The 25592-nt window shown below is 37.6% G+C and overlaps 1 protein-coding gene across 1 annotated transcript in view; it reads left to right on the top strand.

Moving 5' to 3' along the window:
* Positions 1-21: 21 nt before the first annotated feature.
* The window catches only part of LOC124291753 (ubiquitin carboxyl-terminal hydrolase 7-like), a 43152-nt gene continuing 17581 nt past the window's right edge, over positions 22-25592 (top strand). The window contains exons 1-6 of the mRNA XM_046728826.1: positions 22-307; positions 13449-13547; positions 20570-20672; positions 22166-22258; positions 23677-23750; positions 25099-25163. Coding sequence (XP_046584782.1) covers positions 223-307; positions 13449-13547; positions 20570-20672; positions 22166-22258; positions 23677-23750; positions 25099-25163 — 519 coding nt within the window. The 5' untranslated portion in view covers positions 22-222. The remainder of the gene's footprint in view (positions 308-13448; positions 13548-20569; positions 20673-22165; positions 22259-23676; positions 23751-25098; positions 25164-25592) is intronic.

Below are 25592 nucleotides of genomic sequence, written 5' to 3'. Positions count from 1 at the left end.
AGGCGGCCATCTTGTTTATTTTTGTTAGGAGCCGGGTGCATCACTGTGGATTTTAATCAAAATTTTCACTGTTTTTGGAGTATAGCAGTTTTCCCCGCTGAAGGGGTAAAATCTGCAGACATTGGGCGAATCGCAAGCAAACACGTGAAAGTGACCGTCTCACAAAGAAGTCCTCCGATCACAGGGCGAGATCGCCAACGTACGGTCACTTCTCCTAATGATATGAACAACAGCACAATGAACCATGTAAATGACAAGGAGGAGAATCAAGTCGATCATGAGGAAATGGACACAGACCAAAAGGAGGGTCGGTTTTTTTATAGTGGTTATTTCGCATTTCTAAACGATTGAACTGTAAAAGTAAGTGGCACGCTGTGTCTCAAACATGGGCTGACAATGTGACCCATGAAGCCAAATGTTTACTCCAACATGCATTTTCCTGGCGGCAAATGATGTCGACTAGTTTTAGAAATGAATTGTAACATGGTTAGTAATTTAAATCATTGTTAAGGTGATTTTGAATATTACAATCGTTCAAAAAGATGAGTTGACTCTTTCCTGAGTAGAATTTAGTGGTTGAGTGAACAACTGTCCCCCAACAACTGCATAAATTAGCAACCAGAATGAAAAGTGACACATGAACTGTCTGTTTTTTGTTTACAGTGATAATCATTATTGATGTGTTCAATTAAAATCCATGAGAACTTGATGAGATTTTCTAATATTGCCAATCATTCCTCGTATTTATTGACAACCACCACTTGACAAGAGCAATGAAACTGTTGTATCATGTGTATGATGAGCAGTTGAGCATAAACTGTAACATTTGCAGATTCTAGGCCTAGCTTATGATTCATAACATTATCATGTGTTTATTCCAGAATAAACTTGTATGGAATTATGTTTGGTTGGTTTCACAGGGTTATATCTAGCAAGACTTGCTTGCAGGCAGTGTTCAGTACAGGTTAGGTGAAGGTGAAATGTTTTTCTACTAGTACTAGTCTTGGTATTACTGAAATTTATTCAATCTTAAGAACACACAAATGACACATTTTCACCCAAAAAACAACAACAAAACAGTTAATGAAGCAGTAAATTAATTTGTTAAATGTTTTCAAAATGACATGGAACAAATGCTAGCTTATTGATGGTCCTTGCTTAATAGCACCTCTTGGTGGTTTTAGGGATGGACACCTTTGATTATATACAACTAGTTCAGGTCCATTTTGGAGTTTAGGTTACGTAAAATAACTAGACTTGGGAAGACTAGCCCTGACTGTGTGCCTCAATATAATGGTAACAGTGTAGTGTAAAACTCGGTGATAAAGTAATTTTAATGACTACTTAAAACTTCACCTCAAGTGATTATCAATAATGAACTCCTGTTTTAGACACTTTCATATTTATCCAAAGAAATGTGTTTTTTGACTGGCAGCGAAACATATGTTCTTTATAAAAGTGTTAATGCAGCAAGTTGGGTGTTATTTAGAAATGAAAGTGTCATCTTTCCCAAAGCTACATTTATTTAAACTGTGAAAATTAACGCCCACAGGAAGACGAGTAGGAAATGTGTAACTGTAAAATCATATCGGGTTACAAAATGTATTAATTTATATAAGAACTAAAGCATCCTGTCTGTTGGGCAGTAAGTCACCATTTGCATATTCACTGCAGTTTGTAATGTGAGACATTATAAATGAGATAGTAGAGAAAATAGGGTGCCACCAGTTGAAAAAGGGCCTTGAAAATGTACCTCAAAATGTAGACTGTAAGACAAGGTCGTAGGCTCTACACTGGTATATTTACAATATACTGTTTAGTTGTTTTTGCTCTGTAGTTCATGGTGTAAGAGAAGTTTTCTAGGCATTTTCAATTATGCTTCATGTTTTATTTTGTAAATGTATGATTTCCAGATTTTGAGCATGGTTTGGGATAAGAATAAATGTAAATTTTCATATATTGTGTCTGAATAATGTACTCAATTATGCTAACAGTGATTCAGATAGTTTTTGCATCATTGACATGCATATTTGTTTACATGTTATCATTCACATTGGGTTTGAATTGTCATTGGTTATTCCATATATTCATGATTTCTTGGTCTAATTGGTATAGTTTTTGTATCAGGAGAAAATTTGATACATTTTCTCAGACCAAAATGTTTCATATGCCTAAGTGGCACGTGTTGCATAAACTCTCAACAGTGATTTATGTTTCAAGTATTGATAACTAAGTTTGGGTAAGAAATAATGCTTCGGGGGCAAACTATGTGATCTAGACTAACAGTTCTCAGATACCAAATTTGTGGAAGCTGCAGTGTCTAAATGTGTTAGATCACTGGTTTTGTGGCCTGGCCCAGATGGGACTCAACCTCACAAAAGTACAAAAATCTGTACTTCACTGAGAAAGTGTATTCCCCAATATTACTTTTGTTATCTGTTATGTGGTATTCTCTGTCAGACTGAATTATCCTAGATATGATTTCCAAAGTTAGCTTTTCAAACACATCTTTCCCGAAATGACTTCAAGCATTTTAATAATTGAACATAGAGTAAGTTATTCACTAATAACCATGATAACCACTGCAATCTTCCTTTCACTCCAGATGACTATTTCATGCAGAACTTGATGTTCTATTTCCCTTGAAACTTTTAGGGTGTCTAATGCAATCAGTGTCCAAATAACATTGTGTGATTCTATTACTTTCTTGCACTGAATGCAAATGGGAGCTGTCAAAAAGATCTGTCTAGTCATAACTCATGGTCCTGTTATATACCGACTTATCATTAATTAGAGACCTTTGAGATGATTGGATGAAATGTGCTGGAGGAGGAGTCAGTGCTGTATCTTCATCGTAACTATATCTGAAACATCAGGTGTTCAGAACAATGTTTTGTTAACTAGTTACTTTTAAATTTTGTTAGCTATAATTTTAATGTCTTTTATATACACTTTTATCAATTGAAAACATACAAATTTATATTCTTATCTCCTAAGTGAGCATGATTTAGTATCATTTCAAGAAAGCTAAACACATCTTGGAGTTCTTGACGGTCCTTGTTGCGGTCTTATCATATTCATTCAAACTTGTATCTATAAACATTATAAAGAAACTTAAAAGGATCTGTAAGATGAAGCCAGAACACACTGACATCAGGACATATGGAGAACATGATGCCTCTTAGGATGGCAATTATTTTTCAAGTTACGTTGCTTCGGAGCAGAATAAGTAGATTGATGCAGAATGAACTATATTTTTAAGAGCTAAAAAGACTCAGAGATTAGGCAATGTCTCACCATACCCTGATGCTGGGATCATTCCTTGTCTTTTCTGTCACACGTTTGTGTGGTTCGAGCTTACCATATGTACTCATTCATATGGGCTTTCCCTATTGTCTTTCCCGCACAGTCTCTGTCCTACTTGAATGGGGATAGGTTGATTGGAAACCTGTGGGTGCATCGATGACAGGAATACAGATCAAATTCACAATTTTTTTTTGCTCCTTGTCTAATGTTATGGGACAGACAGATTTACTGTGAAACAACTCTAGATATTTTAGCTTTTGCATAAATCATCAACTTGATCAAGATTTCAAGTTGCCAAACGAGAACAGAAATTAATAATTTACAGGGTTTTGTCCCTTGTGTTTTGTTCCTTTCTTTTTTTAGTTTGTTCTAATGAGGGCAAGGTTCTTTTAAGGAGCATAACTTTAAATTGTTTCATGTCATTCAAGTCTAATGTTATTTTGAGTAAAAAAAACCCAGGGTGGTGTGATTATTAAATAAATGTGCTTATCAGGTTAGCATTGTTAGGACTAGTGCCAATCATTTTCACTGAAATAAAACTATATTTTAGGATTACATTACTGGTATACTGCTCTACTCTTTTCAAATGATACACATCGTAATATTTTTACAGTACAGGTATATTGGGTAAAATAATATTGCAAGTTTGATGGTTATTTTGATGGTTTAAGTTCAGTTCTACCCTGACTTTCAGTCACAATTGATACATGATGTTACCCTTCATAATTAATTTATTAAACAGCATATTTTGTATACTAAAGAAAGTAAGAATCCTTTACTATTCAACCTTGTTTTGACAGGGGTAAAAATATGATTGCCCGACTCCCAGGTACAGTAAGTATTTGATGTCGGACAGGTAAAATAAGCATTTTATCTTGCCCAGGGGCAAGCAACATCTACAAATCATTGACTCTTAAAATCAGTATCAAAATGGTATGTTTCGTACATAGTTAAGTAACCATTCACTGTGTTTATACTTGCCCTTGTGCAAGAAAAGATTTAAAAACAATTTTGACCCCTGTTTGAGATCAGAGTTATCAGAACCATAACCTATAATTTTTTCTTATCCTGACTCATGATCTTTTGCTTATCTCCTATTTCCTTGCGAATGGTAGTGGAACACTTGAATCCCTTGAAGTTCCCAAAGCGGACGTAAAAATACACTCACCCACGAGTTACCTCCCTTTTCCTGCGTAAACAGTCATGTGACCAGCCTTACTTGTCACTCTCTCCCTTTTCGCCCAAGTGGATGTTTGGGCGAGCACTGGAGTCCCGTATACGGCATTATATCCTTTTAATTTAGGCAATAACTATTATGTATCATATGTAAAAAAAAATATAAAAATTATTTGTATTTGTGTCATAATTTCATGTTACGTAACTTTGTTTACATTTCATGAAATCTTGCAGTGTTTGCAGGCACAGGTTATCCGTGGCTGATCCTCACCCCCAATGCCTTTCGTGCATAAAACAATGTTCTTCCAGCTTGCGCTGTACTTATTGTGTTGATTTATCAAATCTACAATTTAGTCAATATTTGTCTTATATCTATAGACGTGCCATGGATCAGGTGAGGAAGTCATCTCAAGCCACGGTTGATAAAACAGGAGATCAGCCTGCAAACTGTATGTTGCTTGCTACTGCTGAAATTCATAATACTGGTGCTATGTTGAGTACGTTGCAGGGACAGTCTGCTGGTATGGGGGCCAAGACAGTTGTCTCCGACTCAAGCTAAGAAAAAGACGTCTTCTTCTACGTCGCAGAAAAAGCATCTGTTACCGGATCGGAGGGTACATCTACGTTGCCTAGTAAGTCAACGCATCAGAAATCCTGCAACGAAGAGATATTTCCTCCGCATGAACTAGACTTTTTTGGATGATCCTCCTCTCATCTACTGACATCATGCGCAAACCTACGGACCTGCGCGAACCTACTCCTCAGAGAACTATGTCTCAAGACTACGTTGGCGAACGTACATCTTTGTGAAAGTCTCCACAGTCGGACAACTCTGTCATCTTGGAGGAGGATGGAAGACATGCCTACTCATCATTCTACATCTGCGAACCCTCAACGTTCGAGAACATCGAAGGATCCATCTCCTACACCTAGCTGCTCTAGATCGAGATCTCATCTCTCTCACAGAGGTTCGCGAAGTCACTCATCATGAGACAGAGGTTCGCGAAGAGAAGGCTCACATCACAGACGTTCATGAAGGGATACATCTAGTGACAGACATTCGCGAAGAGAAAGCTCACATCACAGAGGTTCAGGAAAGGATACATCTAGCAACAGATGTTCGCGAAGAGAAAGCTCATATTACAGAGGTTTGTGAAGAGATGAATCTACAGATAGAGGTTCGCGAAGAGAGGACTCTCAAGATAGACGTTCGCGAAGGGAGGAATCTTCAGTTTGCAAAAAGATGATGGAGGTTCGAGAAGGGATACAGGTTCGCAGAAGCATGATTTGCGGAGGCATAGCTCTACCGATCAGGAGATAACTGATGAATAACCAGACTTTGTCTTCCCGGACTCAAAGGTTACAGATTGGATAGCCAATGGTTTGAACTTGGAGTCTCCTTCTAAGGATATAGATGAACTCTACACTTATAATATGCGTAATGACGACTTTGACTCGGTGACTATTCCTCCGATTGAACCTATATTCAAGGTACCTTCTAACCTACACACAGCTTTGAGAAAGCTACAGACATCTACAAGGTTCGAAAACTCGCAGATCTACAGGCACATAACAGCAACAGAGACATCTACAAACCCTTACATCAACAGGCAGGATGTTGACGTCGACTCTATTACCATACAGCTGAATAAAACGAAGCAATGATGAAAACGGAATGGTTTTGTCAGAGTTTAAAACTCAACAAAAAAATCTGTAACATGTGCGATCTCTACAGTTTACAGCCTGCACAACTCTACAACCTGCACAAACCTCATACCTGTATAGGTTCAGTTTCGGACGACAACCTACTTGATGAAAGGAATCACTTCATCTATACGGATGCTGAGGTCTGAGGTAGCAGATGGCCTGCAGATATTGTCGTTCACTCACTCACTCCAACCCAACAGAGACGTACTGCATGTACGCTGATGACTTCGACTCCAATATGATATCACCTATGAAGCTGATATCTCGAGTACTGGAGAACCTCAAGGCGACCTTTGTAAAGGGCTTAATGTTAACAACGCCTTCAAGTATCCTTGAACGGACGTACAGATGATATTATTAACACTCGAGTTGGAAAATCTCACCCTTTATCACGCTGTTGTTGATAACCTTTACTAAGGAAAAGTGTTAGTTTGAAAGTCCATGTGTACAGTCTAGGACAGGCTAGCATGAGTGATTAAAGATCCTGTATGGGTAAAGATCTTACCTGTACATCATCTACATACCTCGCTGCTGTCAGTACAGTGATTACCATGAAAACAGGCATCAATTTGACGAGAGTACCAGAATTACTTGCTCTGCTGAGATCTTTTAAACTGGAGGACCAGCAAAATAAGTTCAAAATCCGGCCTGGGATCTGAATGTAATTCTACGTCATCTTACCAGTGATGCCTACGAACCTCTAGACCAGACTACACTCGAGCTGTAATAAGAAGATACTAGTTTATCTGAAGCCACATGAATCAAGATGATTCAACTTGTCTGAGATGGATGTAAGACAAGAAGTGGAAGTTATAACGGAAGTTGGAAGAATAGGATCTCGGTAATGCCACTACGCAGTTCACATGGGGGGGATACAGGACGTATCTAAATACAGCTGATGAATCCAGGAAGTGGCCTGATCCACCACCAATCCGTCGGATTCTATAAGTAGTATAAGCAAAAGATCATGAGTCAGGATAAGAAAAAATATGTAATTTTTCAAGTAATATTGATATTTTTATACTTATCCTGACTCATGCGGTCAAGCCCTCCCCCGCTGGAATCACTTCGGATTGTACAGCAGATCCAAGTGCTTGGGCAGAAAAATCAGGAGAGAGTGACAAGTAAGGCTGGTCACATGACTGTTTACGCAGGAAAAGGGAGGTAACTCGTGGGTGAGTGTATTTTTAGGTCCGCTTTGGGAACTTCAAGGGATTCAAGTGTTCCACTACCATTCGCAAGGAAAAGGGAGATAAGCAAAAGATCATGAGTCATGATAACTATAAAAATATCAATTTTACTTGAAAAATTACATTTTTTTAAGGCACTTAGTATGTGGTGAATGGATCTGTATTTACAATTGGTGTCACTCGCTGTCAAACACTTAAGCTCACAATGTGTCGCAATATGGATACCTGTAACACAATATATTGCAGTACAATTTACTTGCAAGTACACAGCCCTAATATTTTTCCAGTTGTAAGGATGTCAAAGTTAAGGATGTTCCTGTCTTGTTCCTCTTTACTTTTAACTGTTCTTTCCCTTGCTTTGTGCTGCTGAATCAGTGGTCTCTCAGCATTCCTGCATTAATTTATAAATTTACACCAAAAATATGTTGTCAGTGACTCATGAGGTGTTTAAATGTATCTTTGTATATTTTCCATAATTATGGTGTTAATGATTGTCTCTTAACATATTTCACGTCACTGTGGACCCGTGAAGATCCGGGTTAGAATATCGATCTTCAGTAACCCATGTTTGTCGTAAGAGGCAACTAACAGGATCGGGTGGTCAGGCTCGCTGACTTGGTTGAAACATGTCATCAGTTCCTAATTGCGTGGTTCGATGCTCATGCTGTTGATCAATGGATTGTCTGGTCTAGACTCGGTTATTTACAGACCGCCACCATGTAGCTGGAATATTGCTGAGTGCGACATAAAACTATACTCACTCACATCACTGTAACATGTCATAGCAGTTTCGATTATTGAAAGTAAATATTCATGTTTGAACAGCTCAAATGCATTTCACTTTACTATCAGCCCCTTTGAATTGTTGAAAGTCCATGATGATCAGAATCCAGCTTACACATTTTGGCAAATGTAGGGATGATTTTCAGTGGTTCTCTGCTGAAATTAATAAACCATTGTCCAGCCTGAAAATACGGCATCAAGAAAAGGTTCATCGCAAAAACATTTTCCGATAATGCCAAGACTGTTTCGACTTTGATTTACCACAAAACGCATCTTACTGATGCAGAATTGCTGACCACAAGTAATATTAGTGATGGACAAAATGTTACACATAGTGTCCTGACAGTGACACTGAAGTTCAATACAGTGACATTTTCAACTTCAACAAACCCGGCTTCATAATTACATCATATGAATTCAGTGACAGAGCCAATACTAATCTTAGAATGATTACCTTTAGAGACATACCAACAACAGTCACAAACAAGACTTGACAGTACTTCCTACACCATTTTGTATATGAAATAGGATGTTGATGCAGTTTGTTTAATTACATCTGGCAGAATAGCCATACTAAATACTATGCAGCTGGCAAATCTGCAGCAATACCCTAGACAAATATCTCCCTTTAAGTTTTAAAACTGACCCCATATTTTAATGCTGTAAGGGATAGGATATCCATTTGTCCAATGTCTCGGCGAAACACTGCCTTTAGCCCTGACAATATGCCACCTGACTGACTGGTGCGTCAATGAGGTGATGTATTCAGACAAATTGTTAGTTGGTTTACTTATGTATTTTAAAAAATATATAATTGCAATGGGGAGTTTGATACTCAAACTAAAATAACACATAAAAATTCTTGAATTATGGAAGAAAAGTAGCAAGAGAACAACTGGACAGTGTTCATGGATCAATGTACATATTTCAATGTCCCTAAGATGTCTGAAAAACCACATTATGTATTATTCATATTATGATAAATTCTGAAATTTCGCATGACTTAAGTTGAACCTGTAAAACTAGAGATTTTACATACATATAAAAAATGCTTAACACCACTGATTCAGCTAACACAGACAAAAGTGTAATGTTGGGTTGTTGTCTTAGGTTCATGTACAACTACAAGTTAACCATGCTAAGTGCCTTTTAATGGTACCAACATGATCAGGCTTATTTCTGGTAGTGTTCAGCTAAAGCCAACTTGCCTACCAATGCTTCAATACATGGACATTGGGGACGTCACTACACAGCTGCCTCACGATAGATTACAGAGGTCACGATACGATAAGTATCGAGATACTACATTTAAGACATTTTGTTCATACTATTCAGCCTTTACATGGTTAGCAAGTTGATACCATATCTCACCAGTTACCAAATACCTGTTACCAGTTAATCTAAGTAATTTCATTAATAGATACAGATTACTAGAGAAATGACAACTGGCAAGTACCTATCAACCACACTCACCAAGTCAAGTCATATGGTGTTCTGTATGAGAAAATTACAAGCGTAAATATGTTAAGTTCACTGTTTTGATCATCTGTCCTGTTTGTATTTGACAAATATACTTTCTTCAGTTTCCACTTCAGTAAATATTCACGGAAGTGTCACAACTTAAACAGTCCTCACATTTAATAATTCACCATTTATGCAGATTGCTGCATGTTATGTGAATGAAGTCTCTGACAAACTTGTAACCAATGACGTAAAAACATAACTTAAACTTGCTCGTTCTCTTTAGAAAGTCACAATGGACCAACACTAGTAACAACTGTCAATGTAAATAAGCTACATTTATCAAAACTAGCTGAAGTTGAACTAGCTTTTCACAATTTTTCTATTTTAACCTAAATGACACTACTTCAAATCTAACAGATCATCACTGTTCTAAGTCATTTCTCTGTAACTCTCAATGCAGATGAACTACAATCATCAAATGCCTTCCTCAGTTTTACTATATATTTGATGTTCAGAATTTATGTGAAACTTGGAGCTGCCTGCCTTTGACATGCCAGAATCATTAGGCTCTATATGCCTTGTTATATCTGTAATAGTGTTACAGGTTGTTATATCCTGCTACTTCGTTCATGATAAAATAATTTTACACTATATTATATGTAGTACATAATTTCTCTGAATACATGCAAAAGTGCATTGGACGTAGGGATGTAATGCTAAAAATCCTGGACCGGGTTGTATCAAACTTTAATGAAGTATTAACGTGACATTAAATGTTCATTAAGTAATGTGTCATTAAATTCCGATGTACTAACGTTTTAATGACGTTGTTTTGTCATTAGCGCGTCATTAACTTAAAGAAGGTTCTGGGGTATCATTAGAGCGTCATTAAAACTTCCTGGAAAAGTGAACATGCGCCAGAATTTCGTTTGCGCAGCATTGGATCTACCTACAGCTATAAAATTACACAGAAATGTAGAGTATTAAATGTCCTATCTCGTGGTTTGAACCCAGTTTGAAACGTAGACACTGCTAAATGTTTCCCCTAATTTTGGTATGCGTTAAAAAACAGTAAATGTCTCTGCTTTTTATCGTGCACTGATAAAAGTGCTGTGCTGCTGTATTTTCAATTTGGAATCTTTACGGAAAGTGTGAGCGAACAAAATTCTGCCTGATAACTGAACAACATAGGTATGTATTAAATTAGTTTGTGTGCTTATGTATAACATTATACACTCATTCTTAAAAATGACTCGCAATATGTGTTGAAGTCATTGTAACTCAGACCACTTGGAGAGAATTTGCTGTGAATAAGGACACTATATTTTCGTGATGTTTTGTTCAAGGAATTATCGAAAACAATGATACTCAAAACATTTGTGACAAACGCGCATCTGGCCAATGATTATACACCATTGTTTTGTCTATAACACAACATCAACAAATTCAATGAACATGACATATAAATCCTTTAAAGACGTGTGCATATATACATTTCATGAAATAAATAATTTTTATTTATTATGTCAGTTTTACTTAGGTTTAAAATACTAAATGTTGACAATGAAATTAGTTTCATGAAACCATATGTGAACGATACGCAAAGTAAACATATGTTGACATATGACATCACTACCAATGACCGATTTCTCATGAAATGGTGGCTTTGTTGATATGGGTGCCAACGATTTTGCGAGCGAACCTTTTTCCATAAATGTATGATGTAAGTAATCGGAAACATTCTGACTATCTGCGTATGGTTATTTGTTTTATTGTTTTCATTGAAAATGTCAGAAATGCCGATAATTGCCTATGTCATTCTCCATGATTTTGCGCCTGGCATGGTGTCACGCTGCACAGAACTTTCGAATGAAAGTATCAAATTTCTGTATTGTATCTGTTTTTAATTTTCTAGTTCTTGCTACGATACTCTTTCCATGCATACTCTAAAAGTATTGAGCTCATGCATGCCACGAATAGACAAACTGATGTCCAAAAACTTGAGAAAATGCTGCCCAGTATAAAGTCTGATTTTCACTTTGTTTACATTTCTAAGCAAGCACTGTGTTCAGAGCACAACGCTCCGTTTTCACACCCACTATGTTTTGTTTATTTCTAGGGGCGGTGGGGTAGCCTAGTGGTTAAAGCGTCTGCTCATCACGCCAAAGACCCAGGTTCGATTCCCCGCATGGGTACAATGTGTGAAGCCCATTTCTGGTGTCCCCAGCCGTGATATTGCTTGAATATTGCTAAAACTAAAAGCGGCGTAAAACCAAACTCACTCACTCACTCTCTCGTTTATTTCTAGACACTTGGTTTTAGTGACAAAGTCCATTTGTAATTTGATTCTAAAATGTATGTGGAATTCAGCAATGCATTTGTCACAACTGAATATGAAATATATGTGATGTAATAGGCGTCATATGACCGGCCTTAGCGAAACTTGATTTTGTAAACACTATCCAATATGGCGTAAAGCTCACTTCGGCGTTTGTGTTCGTGTATTTTCCAAAACATCCCAACCGATTCTAGGTTTATCGGCAATGTTTCAGAATTATTTAGATGTGTTACTTCACAGCAGTCAAAATGTTTGTTTTTGTTCCGAGGTTTAGCCGCAAAGATGCCATTTGACGGACAACCGAGAGTAACGCTTACGTGCTTACGTCACGGAATTGTGGGAAATATTTACGGGAATCCCCAAATTTAATGAAAATCTTTACATTAGGACGTTGTTAGATAATGATACGCTAATAAGTGTTTGATACAACCGTTTTTTAACGTTGCCATTAACTAATGATGCATTAAGGATTTAATGTATCATTAGGGTTTAATGTTGACATTAGTTAATGAAGCAATGATACAACTGGATCCTGAACTTTTAAGCATGTGGTGAATAGCAGTGTATGAAATAAGGCCCGTCCAACCGCCCGAGACGGTCAAGATTTCCGACGGATGGTCTCAATTTACAGCTAGCCAGCCCAATGGTCTGGTAAAAAAATTAGATGTCTGGCTGGATTTTTGGCTTATTTCATACACTGAATAGTTAGATAAAATTTATTTTTCTGATTTATCTTTATTATTATTTCATGAGAGGCAATCAAATGGATGATATGGTCAGGCTTGATGGCTTAATTGATAGTTTGTTATCTTACCTTATTGACTTGAATCACTGGATTGCCTGTTCCACATTGATTATTTACAGTGTGCTATCAAATAGCAGTAATTGAGTGAGTCTGGTTTTATGCTGTTTTTAAGCAATATTCCAACAATATCATGTCGGGGGACACCAGAAATGGGCTTCACACATTGTACCGATGTAGGGATTCGAACCAGGGTTGTGACAAGCAAACACTTTATCCACTATGTCACCCCACCGCCCCTATCAAATAGCAAAGTACCAGTAGGTTAGAGTTAACCTTGTCAGGGATAGAAATACTTTTTTATCTAAGTGTGCCTTAGGGCACCAGACAAATATTTTAGGTGTGCCTTTCAGAAATCAAGTATGCCCACGTGTTTTTAGAATAAATGACAATGATGATAATCATTTGAAATTTAGTGTTAAATAAAGAAATGGGTTTATGAGCATTCAAATATGTATGGCATTATTCAGTTAATTGTTTGGGGGATTAAATGACTAAATGTGAGCTATGTCTCCAGAAAATTAGGCGTGTCAAAAAGTCACAGAGAACATCTTTTAACCGTGTCATTTCAATATTTACCGTGCCATGGCACACTAATGTATGGGGTATTTCAAACCCAGCCTGTGTAAGTAATTGTTGTAACACTATTTTTCTGGTTTATGATTTGCTTTCTTGTTTACAGACGACAGTCAGCATGGTGGGACAGACAGCAATGGTGGGGTGGTCAATGGTGACGTGCAGGAAATGGGGGCCACGAACCAAGAAGAAGAGATGGAAGAAGGTAGGAATATTTCTTGTGTATGTTGATCCTGTCATGACAAGTTACTTTTATCATGCTTTACTGTGGATATTGCATGTTTCTTTTAAAAAATCGACAGTTTTGTTATTACTTGTCTGCTGATTATTTTGACAGTATGTAACATCAGAAGTCAAAAAAGGAAGTATAACTGAAATAGTATATCATCCTGTTGAGTGGGCTTTTACCACAAAACTGACATTTTCGCTGCCATATATATCTCCTTTTCTTTACCTGAAGTGACGAAACTGAAAATGAAACAGCAACTTTCCTCAAAAGTTGTACTCATAAATTGAGAGGGATATTTATATTCAAGTATAATTTAATTGCAAGAAAATATAACAGGACAAACTGCCCTGAAGGAACAGATGAATTTGTCATGAGCCTCATCAGTGTGTTACTATTATTCTGTATGTAAGTCAATACAGTTTAGGCGCTAAAACATTAAAAATAAGGCAAAGAATCGTATATGAAGGCCCTATTCTTATTTTTTGCCTCAGCTTAACCACACATTAACCTACAAACTATCTGCAGACAATACAATACTGGTAATTGCACTAATTTACGCTTGATGTACTAAGCTATTTCTAATCTAGCCTGTCATACATTTATTCTGACTGTTTTTGTATCACCGGATCAGCAACCTTCATCAATGTATAGGGAGTATTAATAATGACATTGCACTAACTGATTATTTACATCTCTGATGTCCATACCAGGTTTAGTGCAGTAATCTCCAGCATGATGTCACGACTTTTTGTATGATGATACATATCTCCAGTTTGACGTCACGTCAGTTTCCTGTTCATGTGGTCAATACATTTGGGACCCATTATTGCTGCATTTTCGATCCATTATCTAATGTCCGTGTGTACTGTAATACAGATCTTAATTCCTCCCTTTCTGACAAAAACATGGAGTGTCCACTTTCCCGAATCTGTCGTTTGGCCTGAGTCTTTATATTACACATTAGTGTTAATATTTTTAGTAGAACTCATAAGACTGAAAGAAACAGACTGTGGCTTTTTAGACTGCATTCTACCACACTAACCCAAATGTGCTTAGTTAAAATGAAAAAGGGCTGATTATGGAATTCATTCTTTCTGTCTCTAAATGAATGCAAGGTGATCCATTCGGCCATTTTGATTTTGCTGCTGACTGACAATAGTCATACAGGGCAAGAATATTTGAAGGTTATTGTGTCACTATTCTTCAAACATGGAGTATCAGATTTAATGGAAGACTGTAAAGGACATGAGTAGATCTATAATTAGACCATGGCTAAGAAATCTGTTGTGATAGGCATCATTTGACGAGGCTGATTTAACCAATAGAAGAGCCATGCAAAAATCAATACAAGCTTTTATCAGTGTATCTGTTTGAGACGGCAACTGTTGTCACAGCAATGGCTTTACACGACAAACAGAGTCCCTATCTCCAGCCACAAATAGCATGAATTAAGTTTCGTCACATACCTATAGCTTCGTGGCTAGAACCATGTTAATGTTGTAACAATGCCTCCTCACATTATTGTAAGATTGCTAGAATATACTGTGACCATGGTGATAGTAATTGTTTATGTCCCAACTGGATGGATTTTGTAGATGATATTTGCATTATCTACTGTACTAATTGAATGCTATCGGGTATTAAATCATAAAATGTGTTTAATATTGTTAATGCTGTGTTTTCAATAATATTGGAGGGGAAAATTTGGAACTCTCATAGTTAGTGATAAATACTGGGCCTGTCCTGTTGAAGACTTGTTACATTTCAGTATTACAAGTAAGTTTCATGATTTACCATTCCATATGGTATGGTATAGTTTTATAGATTCATTAAAGTTTAGGTATTTAAAATCAGTGAGGGTGAAGAGGGGTGATTTTGGTCTAAAGCAGATTGATAGAATGCCTGAAAGTACAATGGATGATGACAGTTGTTGTATGGTGTATACCTTGTCAGGTCTGATAAGCATTATCTTCAGATGAATTGCTCCGACAATTAGTACAAGGAAAATGTCACAAATTGATCCTTGATCATGTGATGTAAACTTGACAAATACTGTAGAATATAATGGATTCCAAAGAATCTTGGACCCAAATATATGGATTTAGTGTGCATCTTGCTGTTTGCTTGCATGATAAGGCACAAATTGCTGTATGGCAGATTAAAGCCTGTGGCGAGCGTATTGATTATTCTGCCAATACGAATACGACAGCATATAGGGACTGGTATGCTGTCTTTTACTGATATGCATGTCTCATATAATAGTGGCAATGATGTGGTCCCAATGACATTTCCGGCCACCTGACAGTTTGTCAGATGTTGTGCGTTGCTAATGTGTGTTAATGTTTTCCGTGAGTGTCTGACAATCGCAAGTTCTAGTAACACAGACTAACGTGCCCTCAAGTTATTGAATCCTACCATTATCTGCAATTGAATGTGCAGACAAAGGATGTGTGACGACGTGAAGAATATATTTGATCAAAATTTCTTGATAAATATGCAATGACATGCAATAATGCAGCTTGTCTGTCATTTGGTTTCAAGTCTCAGAGCAGAACATTTTGATAACTACACCTGTAAATGAGTTTCGATAGGCATTTAGGAGTTGGAGAAACGTCGTCAACATTTGTAGTCATTCATTTGACATCATTTTATGAAAAGTAAGGGTATCCTCGCTAAGATTCACCATTTATGTATTTGTACTGTTTTTCTGCTTACTGGATCTTCAGAGAATGTGTTATACAGATGTCATAGCTTCAGCATCATGTAGAGGTTTTACACGTATGCATACTCTAGAAAGCCAGCTTTTAGTCTTGCCCTTAGTTAAAGTCTTGTGATCTCCACTTGTGATCTAAGGTGCTACAAAACAGTCTCTTAGATAGATTTGAAACATATGGACAAATTTTTCATTCAGCATAAAATTGAGTATGGATAACATGAATAGTTATTAATGTTTAAGTTCATACTACACAGTGCAAGAATAACATCTTGATGAAATTAGTGCTGTCTGCAATGCTTTCATGACAATGATGTTAATAGTGTGTCAAGAAACCTTGTACTTGTGACATGGGATATGCCTTAATATAGAACTGTAGGTAACTGAGTGCTCTGACAGGTTTAAGGTTGACATGTGGTGCTGTTACAAGAGGATCTGCTTTATCTGTACATTTGTTATCAATCTATAGTATTGTTAATTCATAAGATCAGTGATTTTGCTACAGCTGGCGTTACTGCGTTTTTATTTTCATATTTTTATAGGACTTTTGTGTATATCATTACAGCAAAAAATCATTCTGAAGTTGAGCAAGAGTAACACATTTTTTGCCCCAGTAAATTAATCTTGGAAATCAAGCTGTCTGTATGACCCTAAATGTTAACAGTTAAAAACTTCGTGGGTTAGGCCAAATAAAAAAGATGTTGTGGTTCCGATTACACCTCTTTGAAATTCAGGGTAGGTAGACTTTTTCTATCAGAATGACCGATGTCTGTCGGTGACGGGAAAAAACAATGGTATCTGAAAGCTTATTTTATTCATACCACCGAAAAAAGATAGGGTCAGCACCAGAATTCAAGGGTCGGTCGGGGAATCGGAACCGCAACATTTTTTTTTTAGGTCTTATTGGATTCAAACACCATAGTATCAAAGCTCAAGGACACTGGTACCCTGCATAACTGTAACCAGTAATTCAAGTATGGTGACATTATTTCTCAAGTGTTTCACGTTATTGCACAAGTGTCTTCAGTGTTGAGTCCTCCTTGTTTCATGACTATCAGTGTCTCAGAAAATGAACTTATCTGAAAGTCTGAAAATGACATGGAATGAAACACGTAAGTCAAAAAACAGTGTTCATTCTAGATAGTGGCATTGTCCTTTTCAATAAAGAGTTAGAATGGATTTACGCTGCTTCTAGCAATATTCAAGCAATGTCATGGAGGGAACACTAGAAAAGGGCTTCACACATTGTATCCATGTGGGGAATTGAACCCGGGTGTTCAGCATGATGAGTGAATACATTAACCACCAGGCTACCCAACCGCCCCTTCAATAAAGATCGGATAATTATGGCCCAGATGCAGCAGTTCCCATACCAAATAATATCATGTATGTCATAAACATCTCTGCATGCAATGTTTTATGACCTTATCATGCACTAACATGCTTCTCTTCCTGGCGTTTATACAGATATAAATGATGAGCAGTGTGACAAAACAAGCTCCATTACAATGCTTTTGGCTGGTTTGTTTAACGCCGCACTCAGCAAATATTCCAGCTGTATGGGGGCGGTCTGTAAATAATTGAGCCTGGACCAGACAATACAGTGATCAGTTTTGTTCATTATCTGACATGTAAGTTGGCTGTTTGATAAGCTCTGGTGATGAATAAGCTTAGCATTGCCTCATGGGCAGAACTTCTATCCACAAGTAAGTACAGAAGCATCATGGCATCAGAAGTACAGAGAAGCAAAGGATGGACAGTGATGGCAAATATTTTATTGGGACAGTCAAATGCAGACTCTCCTATTCACGAAGTGTATGATCAGCAAACAAAATGGCCAGAGAAAGAGCAAGCCAATAACAACCTTGCAGACCAAGGGAGTAAAACATCATCCTGAACCAACTGCTTCCTCCATGTGTATTGGATGGCTCCTGCCTTTGATTGCTTATTGATTGAAATAGGAAATTATCATTATGGAATGTCCATTATGCACAACACATTAAATTCAATTATATTTTATACCATTCATTTTTATCAACTTGAATGAGTACAGCTTAACCCTTATCCCACCAAGTGGGTCATTTGAGGCCCGAAGTGCACTTTGATGGTATGCCAAAACGTCACTTCTTTATATAAATGTTCAGTATTCGATGTATTCCTCAAAATCACAATACTGATTGCTGTGAAAAAGTTTCAATTTAGTTATTTTGAAATAATTACCATTAATTTCAAAAAGCAAATATTGTTGCATTAACTGCTTTGCCGGGCCTCTAAGGCCCACTCACCCCCCTCAGCTTCCAGTCAACGCCACTTGATAAAGCTTCCTTATGAATACATTGCATAGTAACTGCCAGTCAAAGATGAATCGTCGAGCAAGTTTGAGAAGAGGAACACTTTTTATGAATAGACAAATTCTTTACTGCAGTGGATGCGACATTTCTGTGTAGATCCTTACACCATTATCAAGCAAATGATACACAACATATGCACAATGAGAATTATGTACATGAAGGGTATTTGGGTTTATATGTACAAGTCTCTGCATTTGCATTGAATGTAGTAGACAACGCCTGAAGGGTCTTCTTTGTTGCTTGTAGCTGGTTTACTGTTGGCTTGTAGTATATGCTGAATTGATGTTCCTCTCTGGAACACAGCATCTATGTTGGCTTGCTCTTTAGTAATCTGCGGATATGATGGCTGGTTGTATCGACATATGGTATACTGGTGATTAACGGGGATGATTGTTGACGTGGTGGTTTGTCTTTTGGGTTGAGGGTGGTCTTGATGGTTCTGTTGACTAGATTAGCAGGGTACTGATTAAGGTTTATGAAGACATGGCGAAGGTGTTCTAACTCGACTTCAAGGCCTTGGGTTGTGGAGCTGATGTTCTTTGCTCTTCTGGCTAGGGTGGCGATTATACCTCTCTTGACTTGCAGTGGGTGATTAGATGAGAAGTGAAGATATTGGTCTGTGCAGGTTGGTTTCCTGTAGCCACTTGTTTGGAGTTTGTTGTTGTCTTTTTCTACTTGGACGTCGAGTTTCATGCGTGGATGTTGGCTATTAAGGTGTTTGAGAAGGCAGATGGGATCATCGGTGGGGTTGATTATGACAAAAGTGTTGTTTTCTTTCCGGAACCAGCATATTGGTGTGACGGGTAAGGTGAGGAAGGTCTTGTCTTCGGGTTCTGTCATGTAGATCTCGGTGATGATGGAGGAGAGAGGTGATCCCATAGGTAGACCATGGGTTTATTGGTAGATTTTATCAGACTGGGTGAAGTATGTTGAACTAACTTATACATGAATGGATGAGGCGGATGATGCTTTCTACTGTGAGATGGGTGTTTAGGTTTAGCGCGGATGTCTTCAACTTTTCTTCTAATGATGGCTAGGGCTTCGTCTCTTGGTACATTGGTGAATAGATCAACCACATGATAACTCATTATTTTGCCTAGCTGGGTGATGGTGCTGATCTTGTTGCAGAATTCGTTGGAGTCCGAGATTTAGCTATTTTACCTAGAGGGGCGAGAAGGCGGTCGAGATGCTTGGTGGTATTGTAATGGACCGTGTTTCTGGAACAGACTAGGACACGGGCTTTGATGGGGTCTTTGTGGACCTTGATGGTGGCTCGGGCGTAGGGTGATCTAGGATGGGGAACTGTGAGCTGCTTGTGCTTGTGAACCTATCTCATTTTGTCCCTAAGTTCTTACAGGAGGGTTTTGTGTTGAAGCAAGGTGGTGGGGTCTTTCTGTGTTGTCTAAACTTTCCGGAAACAGCATATTGGTGTGACGGGTGAGGTGAGAAGGGCCTTGTCTTCGAGTTCTGTCATGTAGATCTCGCTGATGATTGGGGAGAGATATGATCCCATAGGTAGGCCATGGGATAAGAGAACTCTTAGAGGCAATCAACATCAAACGGCTCAACCCGACAATCAACAGATCATACAGCTTACGATCAACTAATAAAGAATAACCCACCATTTGTCTACTGGCTTCAATCATTTCTTGTCACAACAAGCCTCATGTCAACACACATCAACCTCTTCTGCTGCTGCAGATGATGATGGCAGTGGATCAGATTCAGAGTTCGAACCTCCCTTTGAAGAAAGTGTTGGTGACAGCAGTGACTGTTCTAATAGTGAAGAAGAACGTAATATCCTGTCAGGTCCTTAGATATAATTCAAAAGGGGGTGACCGGTCCTCACAGTCCCACTTGGCGGTAATGGATATGAAGAAAGCTTGGTGGGATAAGGGTTAAACACACATAGTCAACGTTGCTGTTTGTTTCAGATGAAAGTCGAGCGGAGACTACATTCAGATACACAGTTGAAAACATCAGTAAGCTGAAAGACACCGCCCTCAGTCCTTCATGCATGGTTAGAAACTTACCATGGTAAGTACAATCTGTAAAAAACTCTTTCTAATGTATTAGCCCAAACTTGTCATTCAGCAGATGTTTCAGTAGATTTTGGTCTTAAAATATCTAAATTATTAAATTAACTTACATTTCTTTTAAAGTATAGTATGCAGGTGCATGCACACACAAAGGAGTTGCTTTTCTATATTATTAGAGAACTTGCATAGAAAAGCCATGATCAATCAAATCCGCAAGGCACATTGACCACAGATTAGTTGATACTCAATCAGCGGGATGGCATGATAAAGAACATAGCAGTATAAAGAATCTGTTTTATTGTTAGAAGGTAGTTACCATGATCAATTAATTGATTGTTAAGGTCTGACGAATAGATATCATCAATAAATATAGGTTTTTCATGACGTTATAGTTATTCCTCTTGCCGGAAAGCGCTTTAGCAACTGATCAATTATATTGAGTATGTAACTAAATCAACACTATGATTTGTTTATGTTCACTAATGAAATAATTTGTAATCAGTTCTATTTTAGAAAGTAGGGCTGTTTTCTTCTTTAAGGTTGTTACATATCTTTCCTGAAACTTTTTCTATACTGTCGTCCCTCACAATAAAATTGGGTATTCTGTTCAACTACGGGTAATCAATGGCGCCCATAAAAGCAATTGTTTGACCAAGAGATGCATCTTTACATAATCGGAAATAGAACATGCACAATTCTGCATTGTACAAACCAGTCCTATTTTAAGGATTATAATGACTTGCATAAATCAGTACAGATGGCTATGAGAAGTCTTTGCTGTATATATTTGGAATTCACACTTGTAATATATTGTAGTCACAGTTCCATTCAATAGTAATTGTGTATTCTAGTTTAGGCAAAATCATTTGTAAAACGGCATGCTCCTCTCTGATACACACACACAGTATCCGATGACCCAGTTCCATAGGTTCAGCTTTACCAAACACTGTGACAGTGTATAACCCACATAATGCAAAGTACTCATCAGAGTACTGTAGTAGTTTTGGAATTGGTTGTCACTTCCCTGAGAACTGCCAATATTTTTTAGCTTATGGAAATTGATTGAATCATTGATATAAAACAAATGTGTTTGTTGCTTAGTTTACAATACAAGTGCACACAGTGAAATATCTCTGTATATGATACAATTCTTAGCATCATAAATACAATTGAAATGGCAAATCACCCTGTTTAGTGATGGGCAAAATTTACTGGCTCTTGTTCATTCACCAGATGCAATGTGGCACAGTTTTTGACCAGGCACTATGCACAAACTAGCAATTGGACATAAGTGTAGTAATTATGCTTTAAAAAATATGGTATATTACCACTCCAACATTCCATATTAGGAATAACACGGGTTGTGGACCCAGCACCTGCAGTATGGTGATTGATAACTGGATATCATATGTAAATATGTATATTTCCCATCTAATAATGATAACAACAACAAAAAACTTTTAATGACTTTTTTATTTCTATTCTTAACAGGAAGATAATGGCAATGCCTCGCAATAACACAAATGCAGAGCGCCAGAAAAGCCTTGGTTTCTTTCTACAGTGTAATGGGGACACAGAATCTTCGTAAGTAATCTTCTGTTTATGACGTCTATTTATGAAAACATGGAAAGCTTGGATATTTCAAGGATACTATATCATGTGGATCAAGTTTATAGCACTGAGAAGCATTTTGTCATGTCAACATCACCATCCTTTTGAAAATTATGTTGAAGCAATAGCTCGCATAATCATCATTTACTGTAGATTGATGAACCTTGATATACTGAGTAGTTAAGAGTGACCTACATAGAAGTTCATGGTCACAGTGAAGGTGACTTGTAAAGAATTTTTGCCATTTTCTCTAAATTTCTCTCCTGCAGATGTTTAGTGAAATTGACAATTAGTATGACAGTTAATGATAATCAGATATTATTATTATTTTGTTACATGAATTCCACCTGGAGACACAATACTTGGTTCATATGATCAGATATTCCTTGGGAATGATCCTCAATACATGCGACTGATAACATCAGTCTTATGCCAAACCTTTATAAATATATCATGTTCACAACAGCACAAGTGAGTGAGTGAGTTTAGTTTTTGCCGCATTCAGCAATATTCCAGCTATATGGCAGCGGTCTGTAAATAATCGAGTCTGGACCAGACAAACTAGTGATCAACAGCATGAGCATCGATCTACGCGATTGGGAACCGATGACATGTGTGAACCAAGTCAGTGAGCCTGACCACCCGATCCTGTTAGTCGCCTCTTACGACAAGCATAGTCGCCTTTTGTGGCAAGCATGGATTGCTGAAGACCTATTCTACCCCAGTACAAGAAGTGTTCACCTTAGTAGGATGAATTTGGCATATGTCATAAGGTTTTGAGAGACCTTTATGAAAGGTCAAGGTCACTGGCATTGGTCATTTATTTTGAAGTGCATGGATAGTTTATGTTTACAACTAAATCACAGGATTTAAATTATGTGTTTGTGTAGTTAATTAAAAAAACGTGATGCCATTTTGGGATGCATTTCCTCAATCAAAGCTGATTAATCAGACACTCGTGAAGAAATTAGTAATTGCCCTGTGGCATATATAGCAAAAGCCTATTGCAGCTAATGGGGCATGTGACTTTTTGGTTTGACGAGTCCTGTAGTAAGGCAAATATCTCTCATTTGGTTAGCTCGGGGCACTGGACTTTTCCAAACCAGAATTGACATGTTATCTGCAAAGAGCCCTGTTTCTAATGTAATGCATTGAATTTTAACCAGACTTGAATACTAATTTGGTTGTCACCTAACTTGCTGAGTTTGAGTTAGTTCATGGTACATGTTTAGTGAGGGCTTGATGCCAAAAGTATTGGTTTGGTACATGGTTTTAACCATGTGGCTGCCTTCATTATTGCATGTAATACATACTTCTTTCCGGTTGATCTTTTATCAATGTATGGTCTATGTGAGTTGTATTGCCATTGCAGCCATGTTTCTTCCCTTCAGATCCTGGTCATGTCATGCTATGGCTGAGTTGAGGATCCTCTCACAGAGGCCTGATGGGGAGCCTTTCACCAGAAGTAAGTTCTATAACTCGCAGTATTGCTTGCGTCCTTGGTTGTCTGGTGTGTGTTATATCTCTGGTCTATTTTAACTGGGTCCATTAGCTATCAAAGTTTCATTTCAAAAGTGACGTCACCTTCTCCCTCTTTCATCACTGTCGTGACTAAATGGTTGCAACATTGCTGATGTAATGTAAAGTTACCGGTATTACCCACTCTCATCATTAACTTAGCAGAGTTACTCTCACTTATAATGTTGAACTCCAAAGCCAAATTTAAACAACTTGATTGGTATAGATATAAACTCGAAATTGGTGCCTGGTATGAATGATCTGTCGGACTATTTTAGAACTACACAGTACTTCCGGTATACCGCAATACACATTTCAAGCAATATGTATTGCAATAACATTTTCTGAGATTTGGTATATTGGGTAAAAACGTATAGGAAGTTTAGTGAGTATCTCCGTGGTTTATGTTAAACTCTAAACAGACTTTCATTCACAATTATGCTATAGTTGGTAATTTAATTTGCAAAATGGCATACCCTACATACTATAAATTGTAGAAAAATAGTATCACTAACTAGGCAACATAATTGCTGTTATCAGAATTATAATATGTATTTTGGGGGGCCTTAGTATGTAAAAAATATGCATGTACAATCTGTGTCACTCGCTGACAAATGCTATAGCTCCCAATATATTGCAATACAGGTACCTAAATGGCAATATATTTCAATACAATTTGTTAGCCAATGCACAGCCCTAGAATATTATATTGCAACAGAAGACTTCAGAATAAACCTTTGTAAGGATTAGATGTGTTCCTGAGTGTTCAGGGGTGGTGGGGTAGCCTAGTGGTTAAAGCGTTGGCTCGTCACGCCGAAGACCCGGGGTTTGAATCGCCACATAGGTACAATGTGTGAAGCCCATTTCTGGTGTCCCCCGCCGTGATGTTGCTGGAATATTGCTAAAAGCGGCGTAAATCCAAACTCAGTCAGTCAGTCCTGAGTGTTCAGAGGGAGGAACAGAACATCTTTCTCTGTATTGACAAGTATAAGTGTTGGTGCTGCTTGCTTGGATCCATACAATTTGATTGAATGCCTATGTCTTGGGCCTATGTCTTGAGCCAGACTTACATGGCATTTCTTGTAAGACTTAAGATGCTATACACTCTGAAGCTGGTTTTACTTAGTAGCTAATGCTAAAACATCTTCATGGTGATTTTAAGATACTTTATGGTAAAATAGTATTGATCAGTAATGTTTTCTTATGTGTTTTATCATTTAGCTTTGACCTAGAAACTAGACTGCAGCTGTTTTATTCTTGGCTTTAGTGAATAATCAATGCTATTTATCTTTCAGAAATTCAACATTTATTCTATTGCAAAGAGAATGACTGGGGCTTTAGCCATTTTATATCATGGGCGGTAAGTCTGTTTATATAGTCAGGGCAAAGAATTTGAATGCCTTCATCACTTCTAAAAAAATTATGAAGTATAAATGTGGAAAAGATTAGTCATTTCCACTTGTCCAAAGGGTACCTGTAATAGTTTTGAGAGTTTCTCCCTGCATATTATACCTTCATTCTCTTCCCACAGAGGTTACTCCTGTCATATCTTCCTACGTAACCTCAGTTCGAATTAGGCCCTTTCATGGTGTGAGCGTTCAAGACTCGTGATTGGAGGCAATCAGATTTAGTTGTGCAATCAGCGACGTTGTTTCAAAAGTGATCATTAGCAAGGACTCGGTAATTTCCGTATGCTTCGAGAAAACTAAATTTCTTCCCCTGCGCGATGCACAAACGTTTCTTCTAGACAGAACTCAGTCATGTCATGGCGGATCAGTGGCGTCTCCAT

The sequence above is a fragment of the Haliotis rubra genome, unplaced genomic scaffold (genome assembly GCF_003918875.1).
Source record: "Haliotis rubra isolate DU_JTF1 unplaced genomic scaffold, ASM391887v1 Scf5, whole genome shotgun sequence".
Classification (NCBI taxonomy): domain Eukaryota; kingdom Metazoa; phylum Mollusca; class Gastropoda; order Lepetellida; family Haliotidae; genus Haliotis; species Haliotis rubra.
The sequence above is the reverse complement of the archived record's forward strand: the minus strand, read 5'-3'. Positions and strand labels throughout refer to the sequence as shown.